The following is a 25,545-nucleotide window of genomic DNA, read 5'->3' on the forward strand; positions in this document are numbered from 1 at the left end:
TCATTTTTTAGTCAAATGTCCCACTTTCGAGAAGATGCAATTGAAGGATCGTCTCAACCTGGTGAACACGAAGAAAATTTGCAGCAATTGTTTTAGGAATGATCATTTTGCTAGAAAATGTCAATCAAAATTCAGTTGCAGAATTTGTCAGAAACGACATCATAGTATGCTACATCCTGGTTTTGAATCGCAAGCGATATCCCGAATTACACCTTTCACAAATTCCAACGTGACCAGTTTCAACAATGATTTCAACGTTATGACAGCGAATTCCATCCAATCAACCAATCCCAAAGTGACACATTCTGGTGCTAATGTACTGCTCTCAACAGTCGTACTAATTATCCAAGACGGTTACGGTAAACAACATTTCGCTCGGGCACTGTTGGACTCGGGTTCGCAATGCAACTTAATGAGCGATCAACTTTGTCGGAGACTGCGACTAGTTAGGAATCGGACAAATCAACCTGTTTTCGGTATCGGAGCGTCCCCAACAGAAACCTTCGGAAGCGTATACACCAACATAAGTTCAAGATATAGCAATTTCTCTATTCTCATGGAGTTTTTAGTACTCAGGCAAATCACCACAAATTTACCTACCCATACTATACCAACAACAGAGTGGAGGATCCCTGAGAATATCTTCCTGGCAGATCTCGAATTTAATATATCCAAAGGAATTGAGCTTATTCTCGGAGCTGAATATTTCTTCTCGTTCCTAAAGGGTGGCCGGATACAAATCGGCAATCCATCGCCCGTTTTAATTGAAAGCGTGTTCGGGTGGTTTGCTACTGGAACGGTTATGGTTAACCCTATTATCACATGCCAAATGCATTGTTTTTCAACGATTGAATCTATTGACCGTAATTTGGAGAAATTCTGGCAAATTGAAGACATAGATGCAACTATCCCATCCGCCAATGATGAAATTTGTGAACAATTTTTCCGCGAAACAACAACAGGAGATGTCACTGGTAGATATATGGTCAAATATCCAAAGAAACGTGATATGTCGAAATTAATTGGCGCTTCATACTCCCACGCCTTGCGAAGAATGGAAAGTCTAGAACGAAGATTGGATAGAACTCCTGAACTCAAGATAAAATATCATGATTTTATTACCGAATTTATCAACATGGGTCACATGCGAAAGGTATCGGTAAGCGAAGAAATTCTACCGGTGGTCTATTATCTCCCTCACCATCCGGTATTGAACGAATCAAGTACCACCACGAAGGTACGCGCTGTGTTCGATGCTTCGATGAAGTCCAGCACAGGTTATGCTTTAAACGACACACTATTAGTCGGTCCAATAATCCAGGAAGATTTATTAAGTTTAGTTCTCAGATTCCCCAAATACAAGGTAGCGCTAACAGCAGATATAGAGAAGATGTATCGTCAAATTCTAATTCATCCCGACGATCGCCCTCTACAACGTTTGTTATGGCGGTTTAGTAAAGATGATCCGATCAGAGAATATGAATTAACCACAGTGACGTATGGTCTGGCGTCTTCATCATTCCTAGCGACACGAATCCTACATCAACTCTCCGAAGACGAAGGTGAATCGTTTACTCTCGCTGCGATGGCTTTGAAAAGGGATTTTTACATGGATGATTTCATTCGAGGTGAAGACAATATTGAGAATGCTAAAAAACTATGCGAACAAATGGATGAGCTACTGAAGCGCGGAGGTTTCCGATTACGAAAATGGTGTTCGAATTATCAAAAAGCTTTGGACGGAATCCCGGAGGAAAACCTAGCCACACAACCTTGTCAAATGTTCGACTCTAAGGAAACAATAAAAACCCTGGGAATATGTTGGGACCCAAATCACGATCAATTTCGATTCGACATTGAACCAAACGTGAAGGATGGAACGATAACGAAACGCACAACATTGTCAAGCATTGCTCGTTTATACGATCCATTGGGATTAATTACACCGATAATAGTACGCGCAAGTACTGGAAGACATTTGTGGCAAATCGAGTGGCAGATATTCAGATGACGACTCATGGCGGAAATTGGAAACACGTACCTGGAGCAAGTAACCCTGCAGATTTGCTCTCAAGAGGAATTACAGTAGAGCAGCTACTGACAAGTGATCAATGGAAACATGGTCCATATTGGTTGAGAGAGGGAGAGGAAAATTGGCCTAAGAATGAAACCAACACCGAACTTCCCGAAGAAGAGCTTGAGCGTAAAACGCACAGCTTGGTAATACACGCTTCTCCATCATCAAATCCACTTATAACACGTTTTTCATCGTACCACAGAATGATCCGTACGATTGCTTATTGCTTACGATTTATAAATAACGCACGATGAAAAGTTAAGCAGACAGCTACTGTACTTACATTGGAAGAATTACAAACATCGAAGATAACTCTGATAAAAATTTTACAGAACGAATGTTTTAGTCCAGAGATATGCCAACTGAAGAAAGGTCATTCAGTATCGAACCAATCTTCTTTGAAACTGTTAAACCCATTCATAGATTCAACCGGCATAATTAGAGTCGGTGGCCGGCTCAGACTTTCAAATCAGCCATATGCAATGAAGCATCCAATTTTGATACCAGGTTTCCATCATTTCACACGATTGCTTTTGATATCCACCCATCAAAAATTAATCCATGGTGATGTATCACTCACGCTCGCAACGGTTCGAAACGAATATTAACGGTAGAACGGTAGAAGAGCTGTTCGAAGCGTAATCCGAACATGCTATCGATGTTTTCGCGTTGATCCGAAATTAACCAAACAACCTATCGGTCAACTTTCTACCGCTCGCATTTCTCCTAGTCGACCATTTACGACTACGGGAATTGATTATTGTGGACCGATCTTCGTCAAGTCTCCCAATAGACGCGCTGCACCTACAAAGGCGTATGTGGCATTGTTCGTATGTTTCTGTACTAAAGCAGTACATATAGAGCTAGTAGGAGATTTATCCACGTCACCATTTTTGTGTGCACTACGTCGTTTCGTGGCTCGAAGAGGAAACCCGGAACATATCTATTCCGATAATGGCACGAATTTTATCGGTGCGAAAAACGAACTCAATGCACTATATCATATGCTCAACGATCACAACGCAACTGAACGTATCACAACCAGTCTCGCAACGAAGGGAATTTAATGGCACACTATACCACCACGTGCACCCAACTTTGGCGGATTATGGGAGTCCGCAGTGAAGGTGGCGAAGCGGCACCTTGTTCGTCAACTTTGCAGCGCAGTACTACCGAGGGAAGATCTGGAGACAATTCTGGTGCAGATAGAAGGCTGCATGAATTCGCGTCCATTAGTCCCACTCTCGGAGGATCCCAACGATTTGAAAGCTCTCACACCTGGACATTTTCTTGTGGGATCTTCACTACAAGCTGTACCCGATATGGATGCTGGAGATGTACCAATCAATCGATTGGACAGATTTCAACTTATGCAGAAAAAGGACCAACAATTCTGGCAGCAGTGGAAGAACGAGTATCTCAAAGAGCTCCAACGACAGGTTGCAGTGAATCCATCGAAGACCGATTTTCAAGTTGGTCAAATAGTCATTTTACAGGACCAGTCTCTACCACCTACTCGCTGGCCTCTAGCACGGATTGTAGAGGTTCATCCTGGACCGGACAACATCGTACGTGTTGTGACATTACGAACGTCGACTGGAATTTTGAAGCGACCAGTGACGAAATTATGTTTATTACCCTCAACCCAAACTGATACCAATAGTAATTAATGAACTTGTATTTGATATTGTAAACGAAATTAATTTTAATGAATAGTGAAATAGTTATTTCAGGTGGCCGGTTTTATGTTACATTTAGAATTTGAATCATAGCAATCAGGATAGTTATCTATACCGTTACCATGTTCGTCGTCCTTAACAACCGTTGTCATGAAAAACTTGTTACTTTATAAACCATGCGAAAACTTTTCACTTGGCACTGAACCGTTGAGGAAGGCACACGCGATTCCGTTTTCTCCACATTAGGAAGTTTCCAGAACCGGTCACCCAATCAATCGCATCGAATAAAAATAGAGTTTGTTCTTAGAAAGAAATAGTTATAGAATAAATTATAAACGTAAAACCAGTCGTGATTTCTGAAAGAATAAATAAGCCCGTAATATAAGTAACCTGATGAAACAAATGTTTTAAAATTTAAAATGGCTCCACGTTTACGAAAAGCTTCAAGTGAATTCGATTTTTCAACATAAAGCTTGCCACTCTGCTCATTCCACCATGGTTTAGGTTTGAGAGACCTTCGACGAATAATGGATACTGGGATGGGTTGCGTTTGAACGCGAACTGCGCAGTCATAGACCAAACGAGAAAATAGTTTATGTTACTCCAAAGAAGGTTTGATTAACCATTTCTGGAATTGGTGGCTAAAGCAGTGACGTCCATATAAATATATTGTTGATTATATTTCTAATCAATGTGTCGCAACTATTGCGACGAACCTCCACTAAATTACTTAGTGTATAAACACGGACTTATATCGCTCTAGCCAAACAGTGAAATGCTGGCAGTTCGAATACATGCTAGAAGGTTTATAAATAGATAGAGTTAGGACAAATGAAGAATATAGAAGAAGATAGATAGAGAATTGTGAATAGAGGAAATATAAGAGAAAAACTATTAGTTGAAAAAATTGAAAGGAAAGGTTGAAAGATTTATAGGGAGATAATACGGATAATTTAAGAGGATTAAATTATTAGAAGTGTTCAGTTCTACGCCAACCGAACTGAAGCGACAGCATCTAGCAGCACGCATGATTTGCACACGACACCACAAACCACGATTACCCATCCCACAGCGCAACTATGAGCCAGCCATCACTAAAACACGCTGTGCTCGACGGCATAAAAATGCACGCTTGTTGCGGCACGGCATTCAGTTTTGCGTGAGCCGTGGTGCAGTGAACATTGGAGACCTTCAGCAGAGAAGGAGAAAAACATCACCAGCAACAGCAGTAGCAGTCGCAGCAGCAATGAAACTAGAGGTGTGCAAATCAGCTCATCATGATGAACAGCTCTGATCATATCAGCTCATCTAAATGAGCTGTTCTTTATGAACAGCTCTTCAGCTCAGTTGTCAGTGCCGACTTTAAATTTGGGTCCCAAACTCGATAGCCTCGAAGCCAGTTTGAAAATGTTAAAATTCAAATGAAATTTTTCACACCATATTATTAATTACTTGAAACACGTATTCCAGACTATTATTTACAACAGACTCGGCGAGTACAACATTTCCGACATTTTTACTGAGGCTTTACATTACAATAGAAAGTTTTCTTCAAAAAAAAAAAATCTTATGAGATTTTTGCATCGCCTGCAATCAAAGTGTTTTTCATTGAAATAGAATACTCATTTGATACACAGAAGTTAATTTTCATTAATAATTTGAATTTTAAAAACATGTTCATTCTGTCTGAGAGCCAATTATTATTTTTGGCGCCCCCTAAACTGGTAAACAAAGCTCAATGCCGTCAACGCGAATATAACAGTTGAAAAGACGAGGGACAAATGAAACTAAACTGATGTCTTAACACGAAGAGCGAGAGACGGTCAGTTCATTTGAATCTTACAGCTCACACACTCTCTTCAATTCTACAGCTCTTTTCTCTCCTTCATCATCATCAAAGTGAGCTGAAGAGCTGTTTGATTTTTTTTGCGAGCTGTTCCGCGTCAACTCACTTCAAAGAGTCGATTCTTCGGAACAGCTCATGAGCGGATGGCACATCTCTAAATGAAACTGCACCGTTGGCAGTAAGAAGCTGCACCGCCGGCAAGAAGAAAACCATTTCAGTGCTACCGAATAAAAGTGACGCGCCCGCAGCGGAGCGCATCAGTCGCCATACAACCATCAATGTATGAAGATTAAATTGAATTATAAAATTGAAATAAGAAGAGAAAAGGTGTGAATAAATATGAAAGTGTAAAAAGTCACAGTCTCCGGTGTTTGCGCCCGACCGCCGGAACATCCAATCCTCCACTGCAGCCCCAACAAGAAGGTAACGCTAAATTAATGAAAATATTTTGCATGGTAACTAAAATGAAATATAGATTCCATTCCATTCCATTGTTCGATGAACATTTAAAAAATTAACACGTCGATATTTAAAAAAAAAAGTCAAAACAAAGTTGTAATGGTAAATTGTACTACATTACAGAAATGTTTTGAACTCTCATCCTTCAATGAAGAAAAACGGAAACTGTTTTTTATTGCTGTAGCACCGCAATGTTTCAATGTCAATTGTGAGATCACATGCCATGTTCATTGATTGAATTGGGAGAGTTCAATCCATTGGGGATACAAATCTTGTTGGATAAGTGATTACTACCTTTGGGATCTCAAAACATATTCTACTTGCTATCTAATGATAGTGAATTCAAGCAAAGGGAATGACCAAGAGTACTTCCTTTATCGTGAAGTTTAGGCACAAGTGTTGGTTTTGCACTTCATGGAAGGGTAATTCTAAAATAGGATGTCGACTCAAAATTCGAAAAACAATGCCCTGATATTCCCTGATTTTCAAGGTAGTCGACACCTTGATGTAGCATAATTTATAAATGTTCCTACATAATATAGAAGGTAGGGGGACCATATTGCCCCTATCTACCCTAAACATCAAAACAGTTCCTATGTTCCTACATAATATAGAAGGTAGGGGGACCATATTGCCCCTATCTACCCTAAACATCAAAACAGAATCAACCAATCACACGCTGGTATATTCAGTCTATCTGCACTCGTTCTTATCGTATTTTTGTCATCTACATAGCACAGGAAAAACATCATTTCAACCTACTTACTTACCTTGAACTTCTGCCGAATGATATCCCGGTAGAACAGGTTTTCCATGGCGGGTTTGCTGTTTGTGTCGATGAGGTACTGTTCCCAGGTAAAATTGCTCAAATCATATCCCTTGGGGGGTGTCAGGGTGATCTGGTTGGTCGAACAGAAACCAACTGGGAAAATGCAGGGAGATTTTTCATGATAGCAAAACCAATCCGCTCCACTCACGTCCGGGTCGTACGAATCGATGCGGATCATTATGTAGCCAAACTTCAGCACCGACATCACCGTCGCCACGCATATTGAGGAAAGATTGAGCGGATCGACGGCTTCCAGTTTCATACCCTCCTCGAAACCGGTCTGTTTACCCTCCAGATAATACTCTTCGAAGTGGAAATTGGTTTTGAACAGATCCATTGTGGCGTCATCTTCGTTTGCCTCTAGGATTTGATCTCGGGCAGCTGCGAATGAAGACATGTTTCACCAATGTTCACGATAACTATTCTACTACCTACCATTCATCCGTTCCATGTACTCCTCTGGTGCGGCCAAGTTGTGTCCAACCGTAGTTGCCCAGCCCACAGGATGAATAAGGGGGGAGTCCTCGTGGCACCAGAAACCGTTGTCATCTGGTGGACTGTCGTAGTATCTCACGTAAAGCCGTTTCCCCACGACTTTGTTGATCGAGGCTACCTTGACTTGGCTTATTCGATTCTTATCCACCACTTCCAAGTTCAAACCCACGCGAAAGCGCGACTTAAAGCTATCGCTGATTTTATTATAAAACGTAGAGGGCAATGTTCTCGCGTTAGAGAGTCGTTTCACCAAGAACTCCTTCCAATCTTTGTACGGCTTGGCTAAACTTTTAGGTGGGATCAAAGGTTTACCCCGAGTGGCACACCAACCAACAGGATGGACTTCCGACGAGCAGAGGTTTACCCAAAAATCTTTCGAAGGATCCGTGTCAAATCCTTCGTAACGAAGAAGGGCTTTGTAGCCACATATTCTCAGGACGGTCGCCACCCAAAACGAATGGGGCGTTCCGCCGATCATTGCTTGCTGCATATCGCTGTCCGTGTTTTCGACTTCCACCTTCATTCCAATGACCACGTTAGGCCACATGTCATAGCCGGGAGCGTGCCGAAAACACGTCACCGGAGCTGCGAAGAATTTCGGATCCGCTAACGAGGCTGTCCAATCGAAGGAGTTCATGAATTCCGATGGCTTCCTTCGAATGCTTATTATTCGCTCGTCCTGAGGACAGGGTGACGCCAACCGGGTTCCCCTCGGAAGTTGCGGAATTTCATCCTGTGCAACGATCTCGTGGTTGATTGCTTTGTCGCTATTTACACCGTGGTTGCTGTTGTCGCTTCTATAAAACGAACGAATATTAGTCAAAGTCAGCTCTACCGGGTTCTTAGGTATCGATCTTACCCGACATGTGACATTTTGAATCTATAGCTGAAATTTTGTACTTGTTGCTGGGACTGTTGTTGATTTTGTTGCTGTAGAGCCAGCTGCTGCTGTAGCTGGAGCTGTTGTTGCTGCTGCAGGATATGATGCTTGCTGTCGATCTCCGCCGGAGCGACGTTGGAAGAATCCTCGTCGGCGGAGTCGTCTATTAACTGCTCCGGGGGCAGCGCCGAGGGTGTTCCTAGCGGTGGTATGCTATCCTCCAGAGACGCTATCGATTTGCTGCTGATGAGCGCGCTTACAGAGCTGTTTCCGCTGGTGTTGTTGGTACCGCTGTACAAACGTAACGCGTCGAAGGATCGAGCGCAGGTCATGCTACAGAATCGTCGTTGCTTGGTGTAGAATGAGTGCTTCACACCTATTGCGCCACACTTTTCACAAATTGCTGCGAAGTGAGGGGAGATAGAGACGATATGGATGTGACACTAACAGGTGACAAATGATTGAAGTTGATATGGGGAATATGTTTCCGCTTTCCCTAATATTGGGGTATTTGATGTTGATTTTTGATTTGTCCATTTTTTTGAATGCTTTGTTAGCGCACCTGGGTCAAATCAGGTATTCAACTGTTCAAACATAACACTAAAATTGTTTTTTTTTCCATGATTTACAGTAGTTTTATGAGATTTTTTTACGGATTCACATGTTTTAAAGGTTTGTTTATAAAGTCCATCTTCTATTGGTGTCAATGCGGCCCTCATTTAAGCTAACTTTAGTTCAGCCAATTCAGACCTTTTCTAAAATATAACACTTACAAATAATGTAAACATCATGCTTATACACTATTTGTATCAGCTTTATATACCTAAATGATGTAATTAACGCATTTCGAAGACCTTAATTCTGACTATGGTTTGTCCACAGCCGCTTGGCGCGCTGCAGTTTGTTTGTGGAGTCTTTCAGGATATGATAGACTGGCATATTTGAAAAACGAATTGTAGAGCGGAAAAGGTTTTTGGCTGATAGGAACAATCAAGCTATCAAGTTTTTTAGAATAAAATTAATAACAACATCTATGAAAATACTAACTTTTGAGGTTTTTACTAAAATGTTACACTATTCAGTACCAAATTTGCTCATCTCTTAAATTGAAGTACTTTTTGAAATAAAGCTTTAGGGCTTTTTAAAACTATTGACGTTTAACACTTAGAAAAATCCTTGGTCGAAAACTACCAAATACATTTAGTAATGCAAACATTAGTAGAATGTACACATTTGTTGTACATATTGTCAACCCGCATCTCTACCAGAGGTTAGTATATTTTACTCGATAACATTAGTGAACTTGGATGATGTCATATCTGTAAGCTGGTGAGAAAAGCGCGTATTAACCATTTTTATTGTTGCCATAAGGCAATGATAAGGATATAATTCTAATACGTGCATTTAGAGACGTCGGTTAATCGTTCGATTAATTCAAATAATCGAATATCTGCCATTTTTATCGAGTAATTTTGTATCGAATACCGAAAAATCAAAATATGAATACATCGAATAATTATCACAGTAATCGCTATGAATGAAAAAGGGAACCATTTTTTTAAATGCAGTGCAAAATTTGTTTAACCGTCATGGTGTTTTATCAAGATTCATCGAATATACTAAACCATTTACCGTTGAAGCATAAAAATAATTCCCTGGTGGTGCAAAAGACTGAGAAGAAGAATGCAGCTTCTGCAGGAGTAAAATGCGGAATTGAAGGAGATGGTCCAAGCTCCCGTTCTAAAATGGTGGTATTCAAATTCAGAGTGCCAAGGAAAATGTACCATACTAGTGGTCAATGATTCTGTGAATATACTTCTTTTGAACTAGTAGTTATAGGGGGACCAAGCAGAAATGTTCAAACAAATCTACTATTTCAACAACATTCGAAGAACAGGTAATTTTGTACAGAAAAAATATATGTTGGTACAATAAAAATATTTTGCATCATTTTCATGATTAGCTCTTTTTTCAATCGTCCGCAAACAAATCATGAAATGGTAAATTTAACAATATAGTGAAATACCATTTAACTCAAAAACCATTATTCTGCACCATGTTTATTTTAAAATTATATTTAATGTAACTTTTAAAATTATGACATCATAATCTGTTTAAACATCTGTTCATTTTGAGTACAAGAAATAAACATTCACTCGATTAATCGAATACTGAAAGACAATTATTCGAATGAATCGAATATTTAAAAATGGCCCCACGATTAATCGATAATCGAATAAACGAAAAATTTAGACATCTCTACGTGCATTTTCGGCGGAAAATAAATATAATAGCCGATATTGTGCTTACGATTCATGATTCTTCTTGACATATACGTTTATTAGTACGGTAGAAAATGACTATAGATTGGTATTGGCATTTACTAAGAAATTCGTCATATTTACTAATTATTCCTCTCAGTGAAGGCAAACAGAGTCCGAAACAAAAAAATAAGGGGTCTTCGTAGCCAAATATGTTACGTGTCCGCTTACTAAGCGATTGATTATGTATTAAATTTTAGGACCCTCTATTACCAGTTTTCTAAAACTGCACTTTTTAAGGCTAGGTGCGAACGAACTTTAAAGTTCAAAGCCTCTGAAATATAAAAAGAAGAAGAAGAACGAGAAAAGCTAAATAACTCTGTCAAAGTTAAGATTTCGCCACCTACGTAGAATTTTTGACGTAGGACTACGTCTTTCAGTAAGGGCGTTAAAACCGTAAAACGCTTTTATAAAATAGTTTCATCGTTAAGAACTGCGAACTGCGAACTTTTACTGCGAACGTAATTTGTTTGATAAGCTATACATTACGATTTCCCAATCTGTAAACGGTTAAATTAATGTGAATTGGAAATACTTTCATTTCATTTACATTTGTTCTGCCCATTTGTGTGCCCAATAAGGTTCAATGAATCGGCGAGGTACAACTGCGAATCAGGCGCGCATAAATCGATTGCTCGCAATGAAAATGCAACGTCCGTTCTACGGCTTCGACAGTTTTCAACTTTATGAATAAGCCACTCGCTTTTGTAAATCACAGTTTCGCTCCATCTATCGAGCAGACAACAGTCTTTCCTAATACCGATATCACAACAGTGACCTCGTTCACAGTGGTGTAATTTTGTTCGGTGGAAGCACAGCGTTGATTTTAATGTCGTCTGATGGGAAAGTTGATGGGTGTACTTTTTGCGCATTGCCAAAAAAAAAAATTGAAATGATTGAGAAGTGACGAATTTCATGCCAATTCGTCTTAGGAGTTGGCAGTACCATCTCAGATAGCAGTGAAACGTTGTGGGTGTAAGAACATAGGTCATTTAAGCAAATTAGCATACATGCGTTGTCCTCGTCGCTGTGAAGGATACCATTCCGTCCAGTCTAATTCCGATTAACGGAGACAGCATTGAGCACGCATGGGTGTCGTTAGGAATGTCACAATGTAAGCTTGTCATTGGTGCTGTGTATATTCCTCCAGATAAGGCGTCGGATGTGCAGCTGACTATATAGTTACTATACAAAATGTTCACCACCTCGAAAAAACACCCTATGCAAAATATCAGCTCAATTGGATTTAAGGGAGAGTGGTACAAAGCGGTCAAAGTTTGAGTTTTTTGAAAATCTGGGTTTTCGAAAAAAATTTTGATTCCAAATGTCTTTAAATTGCATGAAACGTCGAGATCTAGGGTTATCTCGAAAAAAAATTTAGTCAAAAATCGACACTCTGGGACATAGTTTAAAAACCCCGAATTCCTTTACCCTCGCTTGGGTAATTTTTCGATTTTCAAAAAACTCAAACTTTGACCGGTTTGCGCCACTTTCCCTTAGTCCGATTGAGCTGATATTTGGCATAGGGTGTTTTATTGAGGTTGTGAACATTTTTTATGAGGTAACTTTTTGAAATTAGAGATGACCATTTTCATTGGCACCCTATTCTAGGTGTTACGCGGACCTCTCAATATTATCTATTACTCAATCCAACTCTGTACTGCTAGACGGAATGAGCTCCAATAATATGTGGCAGATGAATTGCCTGGAAAAAAACACTTCGGAAATACGCTTGAATTGTGGTTTGTCAATGAGGAGATCACTAACTACTGGACTATTGATGAAATTGACAATCCTCTTGTTTCAACTGACACCTGCCATCCGCCTTTCTCATGCACAATAGAAATTCATATTGAATTTGAGCAACTAGGAAAGAAAAAAAATGTTGATACTGTATGTAATTTGAACTAAACATTTGAAATGTTAGGAAAATTGACATTATTTTCGCATGACAAAAACATTTATTTAATTACAGAAAAATAATTTCCTCAAATTCGATTTAAAAAAATCATAAAATTCTAAATTAGCATTTAGAGCTCAATAATTAGCATTTAGAGCTCGATAGCTATTCTCTAGACAAAAAACTGTCTTCGACAAAGTTGTTAAGTATGATAGAATGCTCATTTTTAAGTTATCAAAAATAGGGTGACCAAAATTGTCGATGAAATAAAAAATATAACTTTCTTATCTATATAGATAGAGGTAAATACAGTTCGACAATGTTTCAGTCCCTGTTATTTGAGACATCTTTGTAGAACGAAGCTTTTTTCTATCTCTTGAAATAACCAATATAGCGCCTTTTTTCTAAGTTGCGTTAGGGTCACCATAAAAAAACTGCTCTAACTTTTATATTTCAAATTCTACATACAAACTGTCTTCGAAAGACTTTTAGAACCTACTAATACAAACATTTTATTTTGTCAATATATCAATTCACTCAAAGTTATTGATATTTGTTCCCAAAAAACACGCTCTTTTCATTTGTTTGTCGATCTTTCCGGGGCAAACATAAACAAAGTTTATTGGCGACATTTGAAAGAGCATAGTAACGATATTTGCGCTGTTCTCAAATCATCTAAAATGATATATGCAGACGACCTGAATTTGTTTCGTGTGGTAACATAACATGCGGATTTCTGTCTCTTCAAATGGATGTTAGCACTCTGCTGGATTGGTGCTCGATAAATGGCATGAAAGTGAACATCAGGAAATGTCACGCGATAACTTTTTGGGGCTTTGCTCGCCAATAACTTTCGATTATACGATGGGATCGATCGAAGTGGAAAGGGCTGCAGCCGTCAACGATTTAGGTATCGCGCTCGACAACAAGCTAAAATTTACGGAGCATATTGCAACAGTTACAGCGAATGCTTTTACCGTTCTCGGATTGATAAGACGCCACACTCAGGCATTTAGTGATGTATATTGCCTCAAAGCGCTGCATGTGTCTTTCGTACGCAGTATTTTGGAATACGGTGTCACTGTTTGGGCCCCATAACACGCTGATCACATCGCTCGCGTGGAACGTGTGCAGAAAACTTTCATCCGATATGCTTTTCGTCATCTTTCGTGGCGCAGCAATCAGCACTTGACCTCATATGAAGAACGCTGCGCACTGATCCGTTTACGGACACTGCAAAAACGACGTGAGTTTCTCCATAGACTGCTCATTTTTGACCTTCTTGGCAACAATCTTGACTGTGCTGAACTTTTGGGCAAGCTTCGAATCATCGCTTCGGGTAGATCAACTAGACAAGTCGTTTTCTTCCGGCAGGGCGCGTCGTACTCTATACGGATAAAATAATCCTTTCGATGTTTGTTGCAAACGATTTAAGGATGTGTATTTTCTGTTTTAATTTGACACGATTAGAAAGGCGTTTAGTATGAGGGTTAATAGTTGAATTTTAGTCTGTCCGACAATTTTTTGGCGAAGACTGTATAAATAAATAAATAAATAAATACATGATGTGTGATTTTCAAAACCTATGTTTATCTCTATCTATAAAGATGAGAAAGTTAAATTTTTTATTTCATCGACAATTTTGGTCACCCTATTTTTGATAACATTAAAATGACCGCTCCAGCATATGTAACAATTTTGTTGAAGACAGTTTTTTTTAAAGAATAAATATCTCACACAAAGCTGTTTTCCAATTAAGTTGCACTTTTGTATTTAAAAATCTTCATAAAAACTGTCTTCGTACGGCTGTTAGAGCTTATCAATACATTTTGCGATGCAGAATTTGTCATCATCTTAATCCTGCTCAAAGTTATTGATGAGTTTTCACCCAAAAACTCATGATTTCCATTTTAATTTACTCAAATACAAAAAATAACATATTACATAGAGTGAAATTTGTTCTTTCAAATTCCGTCAACAAACATTTTTTATGTTTGCCCCAGGAAGAATGGCAAGCATTTGAAGAGAGCGTATTTTTTTGGGAAGAAATATCAATAACGTTGAGTGAAGTTGAGATATTGACAAGTTCTGCATCACAAAATGTTCGCGTTAGTATGTTCTAAAAGTCAGTTTGTATGTAGAATTTGAAATATAAAAGTTAGAGCAGTTTTTTTCATGGTGACCCTAACGCAACTTAGAAAAAAGGCGCTATATCGGTACAAATACAAGATACAAAGAGAGATACAAAAAACCTTGTTCTACAAAGCTGTCTCAAATAACTGGGACTACAACATTGTCGAACTATGTTTACCTCTATCTATAGATAGAAGAAAAGTAGATTTTTTATTTCATCGACAATTTTGGTCACCCTATTTTTTGCAACGTGAAAATGAGCGCTCTATTATATGTAACAACTCTGTCGAAGAAAATTTTTGTCTATCTATCGAGCTCTAAATGCTAATTTCCACTTAAATGCATGCCCTGGACCATTGTGCAATGGTACCAATTATAGTAAACTCCATGTACCATAATTGATTTATGAATAATTGGGTCATATTTTGAAGTATTTTCATAATTGGGACTCTTACCCTAATATCATATATTTTCAATTTATTACATAGAAATAGGAAACAATGTTCTGTATCTCGATACCCGCCTCACTCGATGGTCCCTTGGATATTGAGTTAAGTAGAGTGGATTGTATTGAGAAGGTTTCTTCCAAAATTGAAATAAAATACACGAGAACAAAATTCCTGAAAGTATTAGCTTAATTTTGTAAAACAGCATTTTTCAGGGAGAATTATTTTATACTTATATAGTGGTAAACTTTAACAATGCTATGCTCTGATCAACAAATCTAGATCAAATAAGATTAGGTGCGATACAAGTTTTTGAAAATGATGTACACAAAAACATGAGTGGAACTGACAATGGCAACTCAAAGTAAAGAGGCAACCAAAACAAAAAGAGAAAACCCGGACTAACAAACATATCATCTACAAGTGTGGTCTGTTTCCTGATAGACAATTATTGAACACAAAACAATAACGGAGAAATATAACCTACCCATGCCATCGCGTTGGATTGGAATCACCGATGGGTCGATGTCGCCTTTATAGGCAATCGGAGTCTTCAGCACGAGTCCGGGCCGTTTCACAGGTTTGATCTTCTTGTTGGGAAATCGTATCGTTCCAGCTCCCATCTCCCCACTGTTCTGACCACCTGGCGTGGCCGCCGCCGCTGCTGCGAGCTGTTTGCTGCTAAGTACTAAACTCTCGTGGGTCGGACTCGACGAACCGTCGTCATTTGTACTTCCATCATAGTCGAGAAAACTGCCCTGTGGCTGCAGCAGCTGGGCTTCGTTCATCAGCTTGTAACTTAGTAAATTTTCCTGTCCCGTGACGGACAGAAATTCATTGCTGGCATCCACCATTCGTTGGTACCGTTCGTACGTTTGCATCGCGTGCTCCTCATCGTTGAGACCATCGTCTTCGTCATCATCATCGACTATTCTTGTCACTCCGACCGCGTCATCTCCATCGGGCCCGCCAGTGCCACCAACTCCCGCCAGCTGACCGGCGAGGGCGCTCTGCTCCAGGAAGCTGTAATTTCCGAGGCTGAGCTGCTGCTGCAGTTGCAACTGTTGCTGCTGGAGATTGAACAGTTCGGGATTAGTGATGGCCAGATCGGAATTCGGAATCGTTGCTAGCCCGCCGGATGGCGTGGGAATTGCCGTCACGTGGCCACTGTAATCCCCTATTAGCGGTCCGATTGCCGGATTGATGTCCTAAGGCGTATGAAGGCGTCACACGCGCCCAATGTGGGAAAATTTTGTACGTTTCCACGTGTGTGTGTGGTGGGTTTGATGTTTGTGAGGGATTGAAGTGCAGCAAAAACAAACGTGAAACGCGCGCGTTCGCACGATATTTTGATGTGATGAAATGTTGGTTCATGATTCGGGTTGTTCGGGGGCAGTGAGAGTGTAGTGAAATGTTGATAGTCCCGGACGATAATTGACGAAAAATTAATCAAAAAAGAAAGAGAAAAACGAAAATCAAATTAGAGAAAACTAAACAAAATCGCTACTTAACGTAAGACAGAAGGACACATGGTAAGAAGCGTATGTTAGGTATGCTGTCCACGAAGAATATGATCTACCGGGAGGTACGCGGAAGCAGCAAAAAACCAAACGGAACAGCATCGAAACTAACTAGTTTCTTCGATCTATTTCGATTTATATCTATGCATGCGTTTTTACTATGAGTTGAAAATTATGGGTAGACTACTACTGTTTTTTTCATCGCTGCTACATACCATTGAAGAGGACTGCGTGATATCGTCCATCACTGCCGGCACCGGCTGGCCATATAGGTTCGTGAGGTTTTCATCCAGTGGCGAAGCGAACTGTCCCATCCAAACCATAGTACTTAGTTCTTGCGGATTCATACTAGGTATTATTTGGTTGAAAACTGGAAACATGACATGAATATCATTAGTTGACGTTTGTCGATGGACGTAGTTAATGTTTGTTTTTGACGATCCCAAGTATCTGCTCTCAAATGCTCAATCGAGAGGCGTAGTACTTCGAACATAACCTGGCATTAAATTTTCGTATGATCGTATATCAATCGTTGAATCTATTGAAATGCATCATTGGAAAAAAAACCGTGTACTCACTTCAAAGAGTACAGTGTATACACCTCTGGTCGAAACGACATTTCTCGATAACGATCATTTTCAACGTTGAGTGCTGAGAACAGAATATCCATTATTCTATTACAGGTCGGACTCGATTATATGTGATTCGATTATATACAATGTTGGACTCGATTATATACAGTTGAAAAAAAAAAATAATTCCAAATATGACTTGTTTCAAGAAAAAATGTAACCTTAAGGTGGAATTTAAGTGGCTTTGCTTGAGTTTTCACCAGGAATTATTTATATCGATATTGCAGCGAAACTGAATAGAAGTTGAGCGTCGTAGAACAAATTGTAGAGTGGTCTGAGAACTTTAATTTGATTGATAGAAACAATAAAGTTCAATATGAATTTTTGGGATAGAATTAATAATCACACATAAAAAATTATTACCGTTGAAATTTTCACTTCCAAAACAGTTATTTAAACCCACTAATTTAGATGCTCCACTAATACATCATGTACTAAATTTTCTCATCTTTCAAATGAAGGTTGGCTTCCGTGGCGTACTTTTTGGTGTGGAGCCAGTTTGAGGCAACAGAGTCCGAAACAAAAAAAAAGTTCTATAACTCTGTCATTGTTGAAATTTGAACATATTTTTTTTTTATCTTCGCTTATTTTTCGTCGGCCTATTTCCGCCACTTTAGTGCCAATCACCGACATCAGGGAGGCGACTCCACCTGTTCCTACCTATCAGACTCAACAACTCATGAGCCGGGCCAACTTCTTTTACTTCCGCTCCGAAGGAAGACGTAACCAGAGATTTTTCGCCTCAGAAAATCCCAACGACGCCAGCTGGGATTGAACCCAGGCCGATCGGATTGTGAGGCTGTTACGCTAACCATACAACCACTGGCGCCGTCAAAAATTTGAACATATGCATAGAAGGATTTTTTCATCAAATATGATCATCTGTCACTTTCTGAGAGATTCTGAAAAAATATATTTTTCATGTGAGAGAGGTGTTTTCTGACTTTAAGGAGATGAATCAAAAATTCAATTTTTCTTTTATCTTCAATAAACGAAAAATATATGCATAAAAAACAAATACAAAATTATTTTTTTGACTCGATTATATACAGTGAAAAGAAATCGGAGACTGTATATAATCGAGTCCGCGCTGTATTCTTAATCAGATCGAATTCCCAATTAAAAATTTAGTAGAGAAAAAATGTGGCTTGCTTTGTTTTTTTTTTTTCCAATTCTTTAGTTTTTACGGGTCAGACAGGACTAAGTAACATAATTATGATTTCGAGTAAATCAAACTCAAAGTTTGAAGCTGTGTAGTTTTAGTAGCTTCCAAATATTCTCCCCAATTGTTTATCTACAGCTCTCAGTTACTCTTTAGCAAGATCGTATAATGGTATTATGACAAAAAAGAACCTCTTTGGGGTCAATTAAGAGGATTATACGACTGCCTATGTGTACTTGGTCCACTCTGACCTCGCTTGGATATGAAATCGACCATGAAAAGTTCAGTAATCGCAATTTTTCCACTCTGTCTGAACAAGTTCTTCTTCTTGAATGGCGTTAACGTTCCCTGTTGAACTTATGCCGTCTCAACATATGCATTAACTAGCGTCATTTATTAATACTTAGTTGAGATTTCTTATGCCAAATAACACGCAAGGGCAGGGGCAAGCTCTTGAATACGCGTGACCATAGTGCAAGTCGAAGGAAATTTTTTTGACGAAAAATCCCCAGGTCAGAACGGGAATCGAACCCGAACACCCGGCATGATAATGTGAGACGCTAACCATTTGGCTGGTGCACTGTCTGAACAAGTTATAATAAAGTATTTGATAAAATTTTATGTAACTATGATTTGTCTGAAAAGCTTACACATGATGTTCTAATACGAGTTACTTTCCCGTGTTAACTGAAGGCCGTAGAAACAAAATCTTCTGAGAAATCCAATTTTCGCTCTCTAACAAATGCCATAAACCTGGCATAACATTGCCGCAAAGTACAATCACTTTTATTAAATGTACATAAAACATTAAACATAAAATGATTGCATAAATTTGACCTTGAAAAAAGAACACATTGAACACTTTTAAAATGATTCAACAAAGAATACTGGTTTTTAGTAAATTGCTGCTTGTTTGCAGGACCAGATGGTAAGGATGTCCTCAGACCATGGTTCCAGGCTAGTGGAGAGGAAGCCGTACCGTTGAAGATGCCGAAGCGTTCTTATCTCCCTTCATCGTGGAGGAGAAGGAATAAGGATCTTCGTGGCTGATCCATTGTTCATGCGTTAGACCCTGAAGAATAGTTCGACATCAATCAAGCAGCAAAAAAGCGCTGCTACTCTCGCAGGGTCATCACTTAGGATGTCTCGTACGCTCTCGCTGATTCCGTTGAAATTTCGCAGATCCTCATATTTCGGGCAACTACTGTCTTCTCTCTGCAAGCAACCTTTCAGACCAGAAAGTGCGAAAAGAGTTGGTGGTCCACAACTTCATGTCGTCATGCGGCATCTCCGAGTGAAAAACGACCCGGTGTGACCGATACCGGCAAATCGGTCGACCGCTTAATTCCATGCGATGGCACTGCTTCCGGGAACCCACTTGAGCACGGTGTCGGTCAATAGGTACTTCCAGACGGCCTGTATCCATGGGTGTTTGGACCTAGTCGCACCGATAGGATCGATGACAGCCTCTGCCAAGAAGATCGACAGATGTCCGCCACTGTTTTGCTAGAAATCAGTCTATTATTGCTGTCGCTTACCCCAAATCCAACTCCTGATGGTCCTTTTGAGCCGTCCGTATACTGATTTCGTGGAGACGATATATCTGCTATAATGGTCTTGAAATGTTATGGCAGGCCGGCTCACCCCGGCTCGGAAGTTATTCCGGATACCGTTCTCCAAGAGAATCGTTGGAAACCTCCAATCGTTCGCCCCAAACCATGATTGTTTTGCCACTGGAGGAAGGTTAGAATGCACCACTCGCAGAATCTTGTTGCTAAGAGCGATCCAGGAGGGTCCTAGATACGGTGTTGATGGCAAGAGGCCGGAGACAGTTCGTACATCGATACCAGAGTTTTTGGGAACTTGTCTCCGGACCAACACGTCAGCTCGAGGCCATAGGTGAGGCGGCTGATGATGATAACTTTGGCCTCCCGTAACCGAATCTTCTTGTTGTTGCTCCGGTGCGGTTTGGAAATAGTTTTCAGGAGATTCAACCGGGTGGCACAGCTATTCTTAACTTCCTCGAAATGACGGAGGAAGCTAGGTTTGTGATCGACCAACACTCCAAAGACACGAAGACACCCCTGGGAAAGTCCTGAAACAAGCTATTCATGGCGATGAGAAAGAGGGTGACGGTTAAAACGGAACCTTGAGGAACTCTTGTCTCCTCATGGAAAGCTCGAGAGCTGATATTCCCATTTTTGTCCTCAAAGGTTCGGTGTGTTTCGAAGTTCTTGATGAACTGAAGTAGTTTACTGTCAACACCCCAATCTGCCAGAGTTTTCAGCAATAACGGGATCCATGTTATGTTGTACGCCCTTTCCAGGTCCAGTACTACCATCCCCATGTACTGACTGTTCCTGTTGGCTTCGGCTATCATGTCTCCGAGGGTCGCGAAGTAGATGTTGGTGCCAGATAGGTGACCAGGTGTTTGATCGCCATTCTTTTCAGGATCTTGGATGAACAGGAGGATAAGGAAATCGGACGGAAGCCTTTGACGTTGTTGCTGCTTTGGCCGACCTTAGATATGGTTATTACTAGGCTATGTCTCCAACCCTCGAGAAATTCGTGTGTACTCCGCAGGAAGGACGAACTGTCCAAGCAGGGACAGTTGTTTTAGCATCTCATAACCGATACCATCAGGGACAGTTGTTCCAGCATCTTATAGCCGATACCATCAGGGACGTCGACTCACCTTTCGCTGAACGTAGGGCGACGGAAAGTTCCTCGATGGTGGAATTCCGGCTGAAAGGATTACCGAGAGAGAGCGAAGTGGTATTCGTTCCCTGTCGGCGTATGAGCTCGGGATCATATTCGGAGATGGAGGACAGTCCCGCAAAATATTCTCCGAGCTTGTTCGAAGTACCTACCGGGTCGCTGAGGGTTGTACCGTCCACTTGAAGAATAGGGTTGTGTGGTCTCCTCTTTCCATTCATCGCGTTAACTCTGCGCCAAAGATCCGCAGAGGACTGGTTCTCATTAATGGACTCCCAACTGTTTGAATTCGCCTTCCGGATTAACCGCTGTACCCAAATATGTTGCGCTCGACAACGACAACGGACAACGGAGTATTGCAGGACTTGATGTGCCAATGGAACTTAACCCTCACGGATTTTTTGAATGTTTGTTGGAGAAACTCGATTCACCTCTTGGAGTGTAAAGCTCTCGGTCAAGGATCTCAATTTCTTTTAAATTGTTGTACAGTCCATTGATGTTCCATTGGAGGCCGGGGTTGGTGGGCAGACTTTGCTGCCGGTGGGCGGTGTGGTGGGGAATCGGACTCTATCTATATAAATAAAAATGTAAGGCAAAATCTGTTGTTAAGCGGAAAAGCCGAAGAAGGGACGGTCCGATTTTTGCCTGTATTGTCTGTTGTATTCGTTTTTTTCCGTAGATCAATATAGTGGAGAGAAAAAACGGAAAATTTAATTCCCATATGTTCTACAATTAGCTAAGCGTTGTTAGTCCATTTGATGTTGGCGCTAACGAATTGATTTTTGTTCGAAAGTGCAGAAGGATTTTCAGACGGAATAACGCATTCCTGTATCTTCTATCTATATAAACAAAAATGTAAGGCCAAATGTGTTGGTGTGCCCTAAACCCGAGGAAGGAATGGCCCGATTTGAGCTGTCTTTATTTTGTAATATTCTCTGTATCAAACATGTATTCTATGCAACAGAGAAACATGTTATTTCCAAATGCTTGAAGAATCTTGAACGAGAATTGTGTCTGAAAATAATTTTATATTATAAGGACGAATTTTTGTAGAAGTACTAGACAATTTATAGTAAAAGGAAATTGTAAAGGGTCAAAGGGTAATCAATCAATGAAGAGTTCAGTGATTGGACTCACTAACGTTCACTTAGTAAGAAAACGTGAATGTTTGAAAGTATTCAAATCAAAAAATCTATTTTGGGCGGGACGAAGTTCGTCGGGTCAGCTAGTCGACAATAAAAAGATTGGTCGATATTTAGAAAAAATCGATCTTTACAAATCGGTTTTCTTCATTGATTAAATCAGTATCAGAGAATCGATCTTTGCTGTATAAATTTTTGAAAAATCAAATACGTTTTCCCAATTTATTACTTATATAACTGTCGTCTTTAGTTTTAACATGGAATAAACATTCTGATTCTCAGCATAAAGATCACAAAAAAAACAAAAAAAAACTTTGACAATCCTGGAAGAGACTGTTCGTGAAACTTGTCAAGTATCATGTCAGAACATTTAAATCAATATTCACTATAAAACATACTTACAAAAAAAACTCTACGACCAAAAAGATCGATTATCCCCTCCTTTTCCTAAAAAAATATGTCACCCTTCTAAACTCGTGTCGACCGCGTGTAATCGGTTTCCTACTTTATTAACCCTAGAATTAAGGAAACATTGATATATACTAGTAAAAATATAGTTAAGAAAGAGTTCGGCTCCTGCGCATATGATCGAATTTCAACAATGACAGAGTTATAGAACTTTTTTTCTATTTCGGACTCTGTTGCCTCATACTGGTTCTACATTAAAAAGTACGCTACGGAAGACGATTATGTTGTTTTCATTATGTTAAAAGGTGAGAAAATTCAGTACAGGATATAGTAGTGGAACATCTAAATTAGTGGATTTTAATAACATTTTGGATGTGAAAAACTTAAAAGTTGATAATTTTTTATGCGTTATCATTAATTTTATCCTAAAAAATTATATTGAACTAGATTGGTTTCTACCAATCAAATTGATGCTCTCTCTAAGCGCTGTACAATTTGTTCTTCGACACACAACTTCTATCTTGCTTAATTTGGCTGTAATATCGATATAAACAATTCCTGGTAAAAATTCAAGCAAAATCTTCGAAAATCACAATTTTTACCTCACTGTACATGTAATAGCCACTTAAATATTTTTTTCGAAGCTGTATATAATCGAGTCCAAAATTGTATACAATCGAATCACATATAATCGAGTCCGACCTGTATTAGGGTAGCAATGGATGTATGGAAAAAAATCATCATCGAATTTTAAAAACCGACCAGGTACAATTTGTTTATTGGCCCAAAAAATGACCTGTGCAAAGTTTCAGCTCAATCGGACATGATTTAGGGGTGTCTCGAAGCACTCAAAGTTTTGATTTTTTGGCCACTCAAGGACAAGAAACGTTTCTATGGTGAACAGACACTCCTCCCCCCTCTATTAGGGGGTACTAGCATACATATGAAGCATAAGTTTCTGCATAACTCAAGAACTAATCAAGCAAATGAGTCCAAATTTGGCATGTGGAGGTTGTAGGAGACAACAACATTTCTAAGGTGGTTCAACGCTCCACCCATCTCTCTAAGGGGTGACTACCATTCGAATGAAACACTTTTTTTCTGCATATTTCTGCATAACTCGAAAACTAATCAAGCAAATGGAACAAAATTTGGCATGTGGAGGTTTTGGGGGACAATCAATGTTTATATGATGGTTCAACACTCGACACCCTTTCTCTAAGGGGGTGGCTGCCATGCAAACGAAACACAAACTTCTGCATGACTCGAGAACTAATCAAGCAAATGAAGCCGAACTTGACTTGTGAGGATTTTTGTGTACGAGAAATGTTTCTTTGATGGTTTGACATTCCTTCCTCCTCTGAAAGGAGGAGGGTCCCACATTAACTAAACACGACAATTGAAATTTTTCGGAAAATACTGAAGAAAATTTGGAAAATCGAATTACCAAATGTTCTACAATTACTTCGTGATAAACGGTTTTAGTCCATTTGATGTTTGCGCTAACGAAATTGTTCTTTGTTCGAAAGTGGAAATTGATTCTCAGGTGATAAAACGCACTGCTATATCTTCTAACTATATAAACAACAATGAATCGTCAAATGTGTTGGTAAGCGCAAAGCTCGAGAAAAGAATAGTTCGATTTGAGATGTCTTCATTTTATTATATTTTCTGTATCAAACATGTATTCCATATAACGGAGAAGCATATTATTTCCTAGTTATTGAAGAATGTTGTGCGATAATTGTGTCTGAAAATAGATTTACATTATAATTACGAGTTTTGGTAGTACTACCAAACTTTGTTTTATACATATACTGCATATATCTCACATATCATCAGCCAGAACCATAAATATCTTTTATTGAAAAACAGATAAATACTAACTGAGCTTCTTACAACTGCAATCTATATAAGAACACACAGGCGCAAATTAACGAAATACCCTCAGTTTCTATACGTTTGCATGACTCCACCCATAAATACAAATAGAATAATCATTTTTCTTCAACTTACTGTATGAACTAATTTGAATCGTACGCATTTATTTCAATAAAAAATAAATTTGTTATCTCTCAACTTCCGGGGCAAAAGGAGCCATTATTACCGGGGTAAAAATGCCATAGTCGTAACCTCGAATTCGATCTGTCAAATGCAAATAATGTAATCGTGGTTGTGTTTGCTGTGATCATGGTTTGTAAATATGAACGGATTTCGTTCCGAAACCAGTGGCAGATGGAAACTATGGTTGTTGCCGTACATTCTGTAAATCATGGAGACGAGCTGCAGAGGAATATAGTTTGCCCAGAAGAGCATTGGCCAAATATGTGCAGAAGTTAGGTTGTTTTAAAACTGTGTTTTCTAAACAACAGGAGGAGCAACTCGTGAGTCGCATCCTTAATATGCAGAAGTTATTTCATGGGCTGACAATACACGACATCCGGAACCTAGGGTATAAAATCGCAGAGTGAAATAATTTAGATCACTCTTTCGACAAAACATCCAAATTGGCCGGAGAAGATTGGCTTACCAGTTTTCGTGAACGCCACTAGAACTAGAGTTTGCGTTCTTTGGAACCACCGTGAGTTTCACAGTGCTTTTTTCATCAAAAATTATATTTTTATAAGATTGGCATACTGGAAAAATACAAGCCAAAAACATCATTTCTGTAAATAAAACATTTTCGTAGTAAACATAACTTTTGAACAATGTGATGCATAGCACCACCTAAATAGGAGTATAAATGAACCAGCAAAAAAAAAGGAAAAAATATTACAAAAGAGCATTCAAAAACGGGTATTAGCTTAAGGTGGCACTCTTGCCACCTTGCGGGACTGTCCTCCCTCTATTAGAAGATCAATCAATGAATAGTTCTGCCATTGAATCCACGAACGTTCGCTT

General features: G+C 39.4%; 1 protein-coding gene across 1 annotated transcript in view; it reads right to left on the minus strand.

Moving 5' to 3' along the window:
• LOC129776227 (polycomb protein Sfmbt) overlaps positions 1-25,545 on the minus strand; it is a 39,914-nt gene that overhangs the window by 12,820 nt on the left and 1,549 nt on the right. Inside the window, exons 2-6 of the mRNA XM_055781747.1 lie at positions 16,801-16,955; positions 15,553-16,273; positions 8,245-8,668; positions 7,326-8,182; positions 6,832-7,271 (exon numbers count right to left, since the gene is read on the minus strand). Of these exons, the coding sequence (XP_055637722.1) occupies positions 6,832-7,271; positions 7,326-8,182; positions 8,245-8,668; positions 15,553-16,273; positions 16,801-16,955 (2,597 nt within the window). The remainder of the gene's footprint in view (positions 1-6,831; positions 7,272-7,325; positions 8,183-8,244; positions 8,669-15,552; positions 16,274-16,800; positions 16,956-25,545) is intronic.

The sequence above is a fragment of the Toxorhynchites rutilus genome, chromosome 3 (genome assembly GCF_029784135.1).
Source record: "Toxorhynchites rutilus septentrionalis strain SRP chromosome 3, ASM2978413v1, whole genome shotgun sequence".
In the NCBI taxonomy this organism is placed as follows: domain Eukaryota; kingdom Metazoa; phylum Arthropoda; class Insecta; order Diptera; family Culicidae; genus Toxorhynchites; species Toxorhynchites rutilus.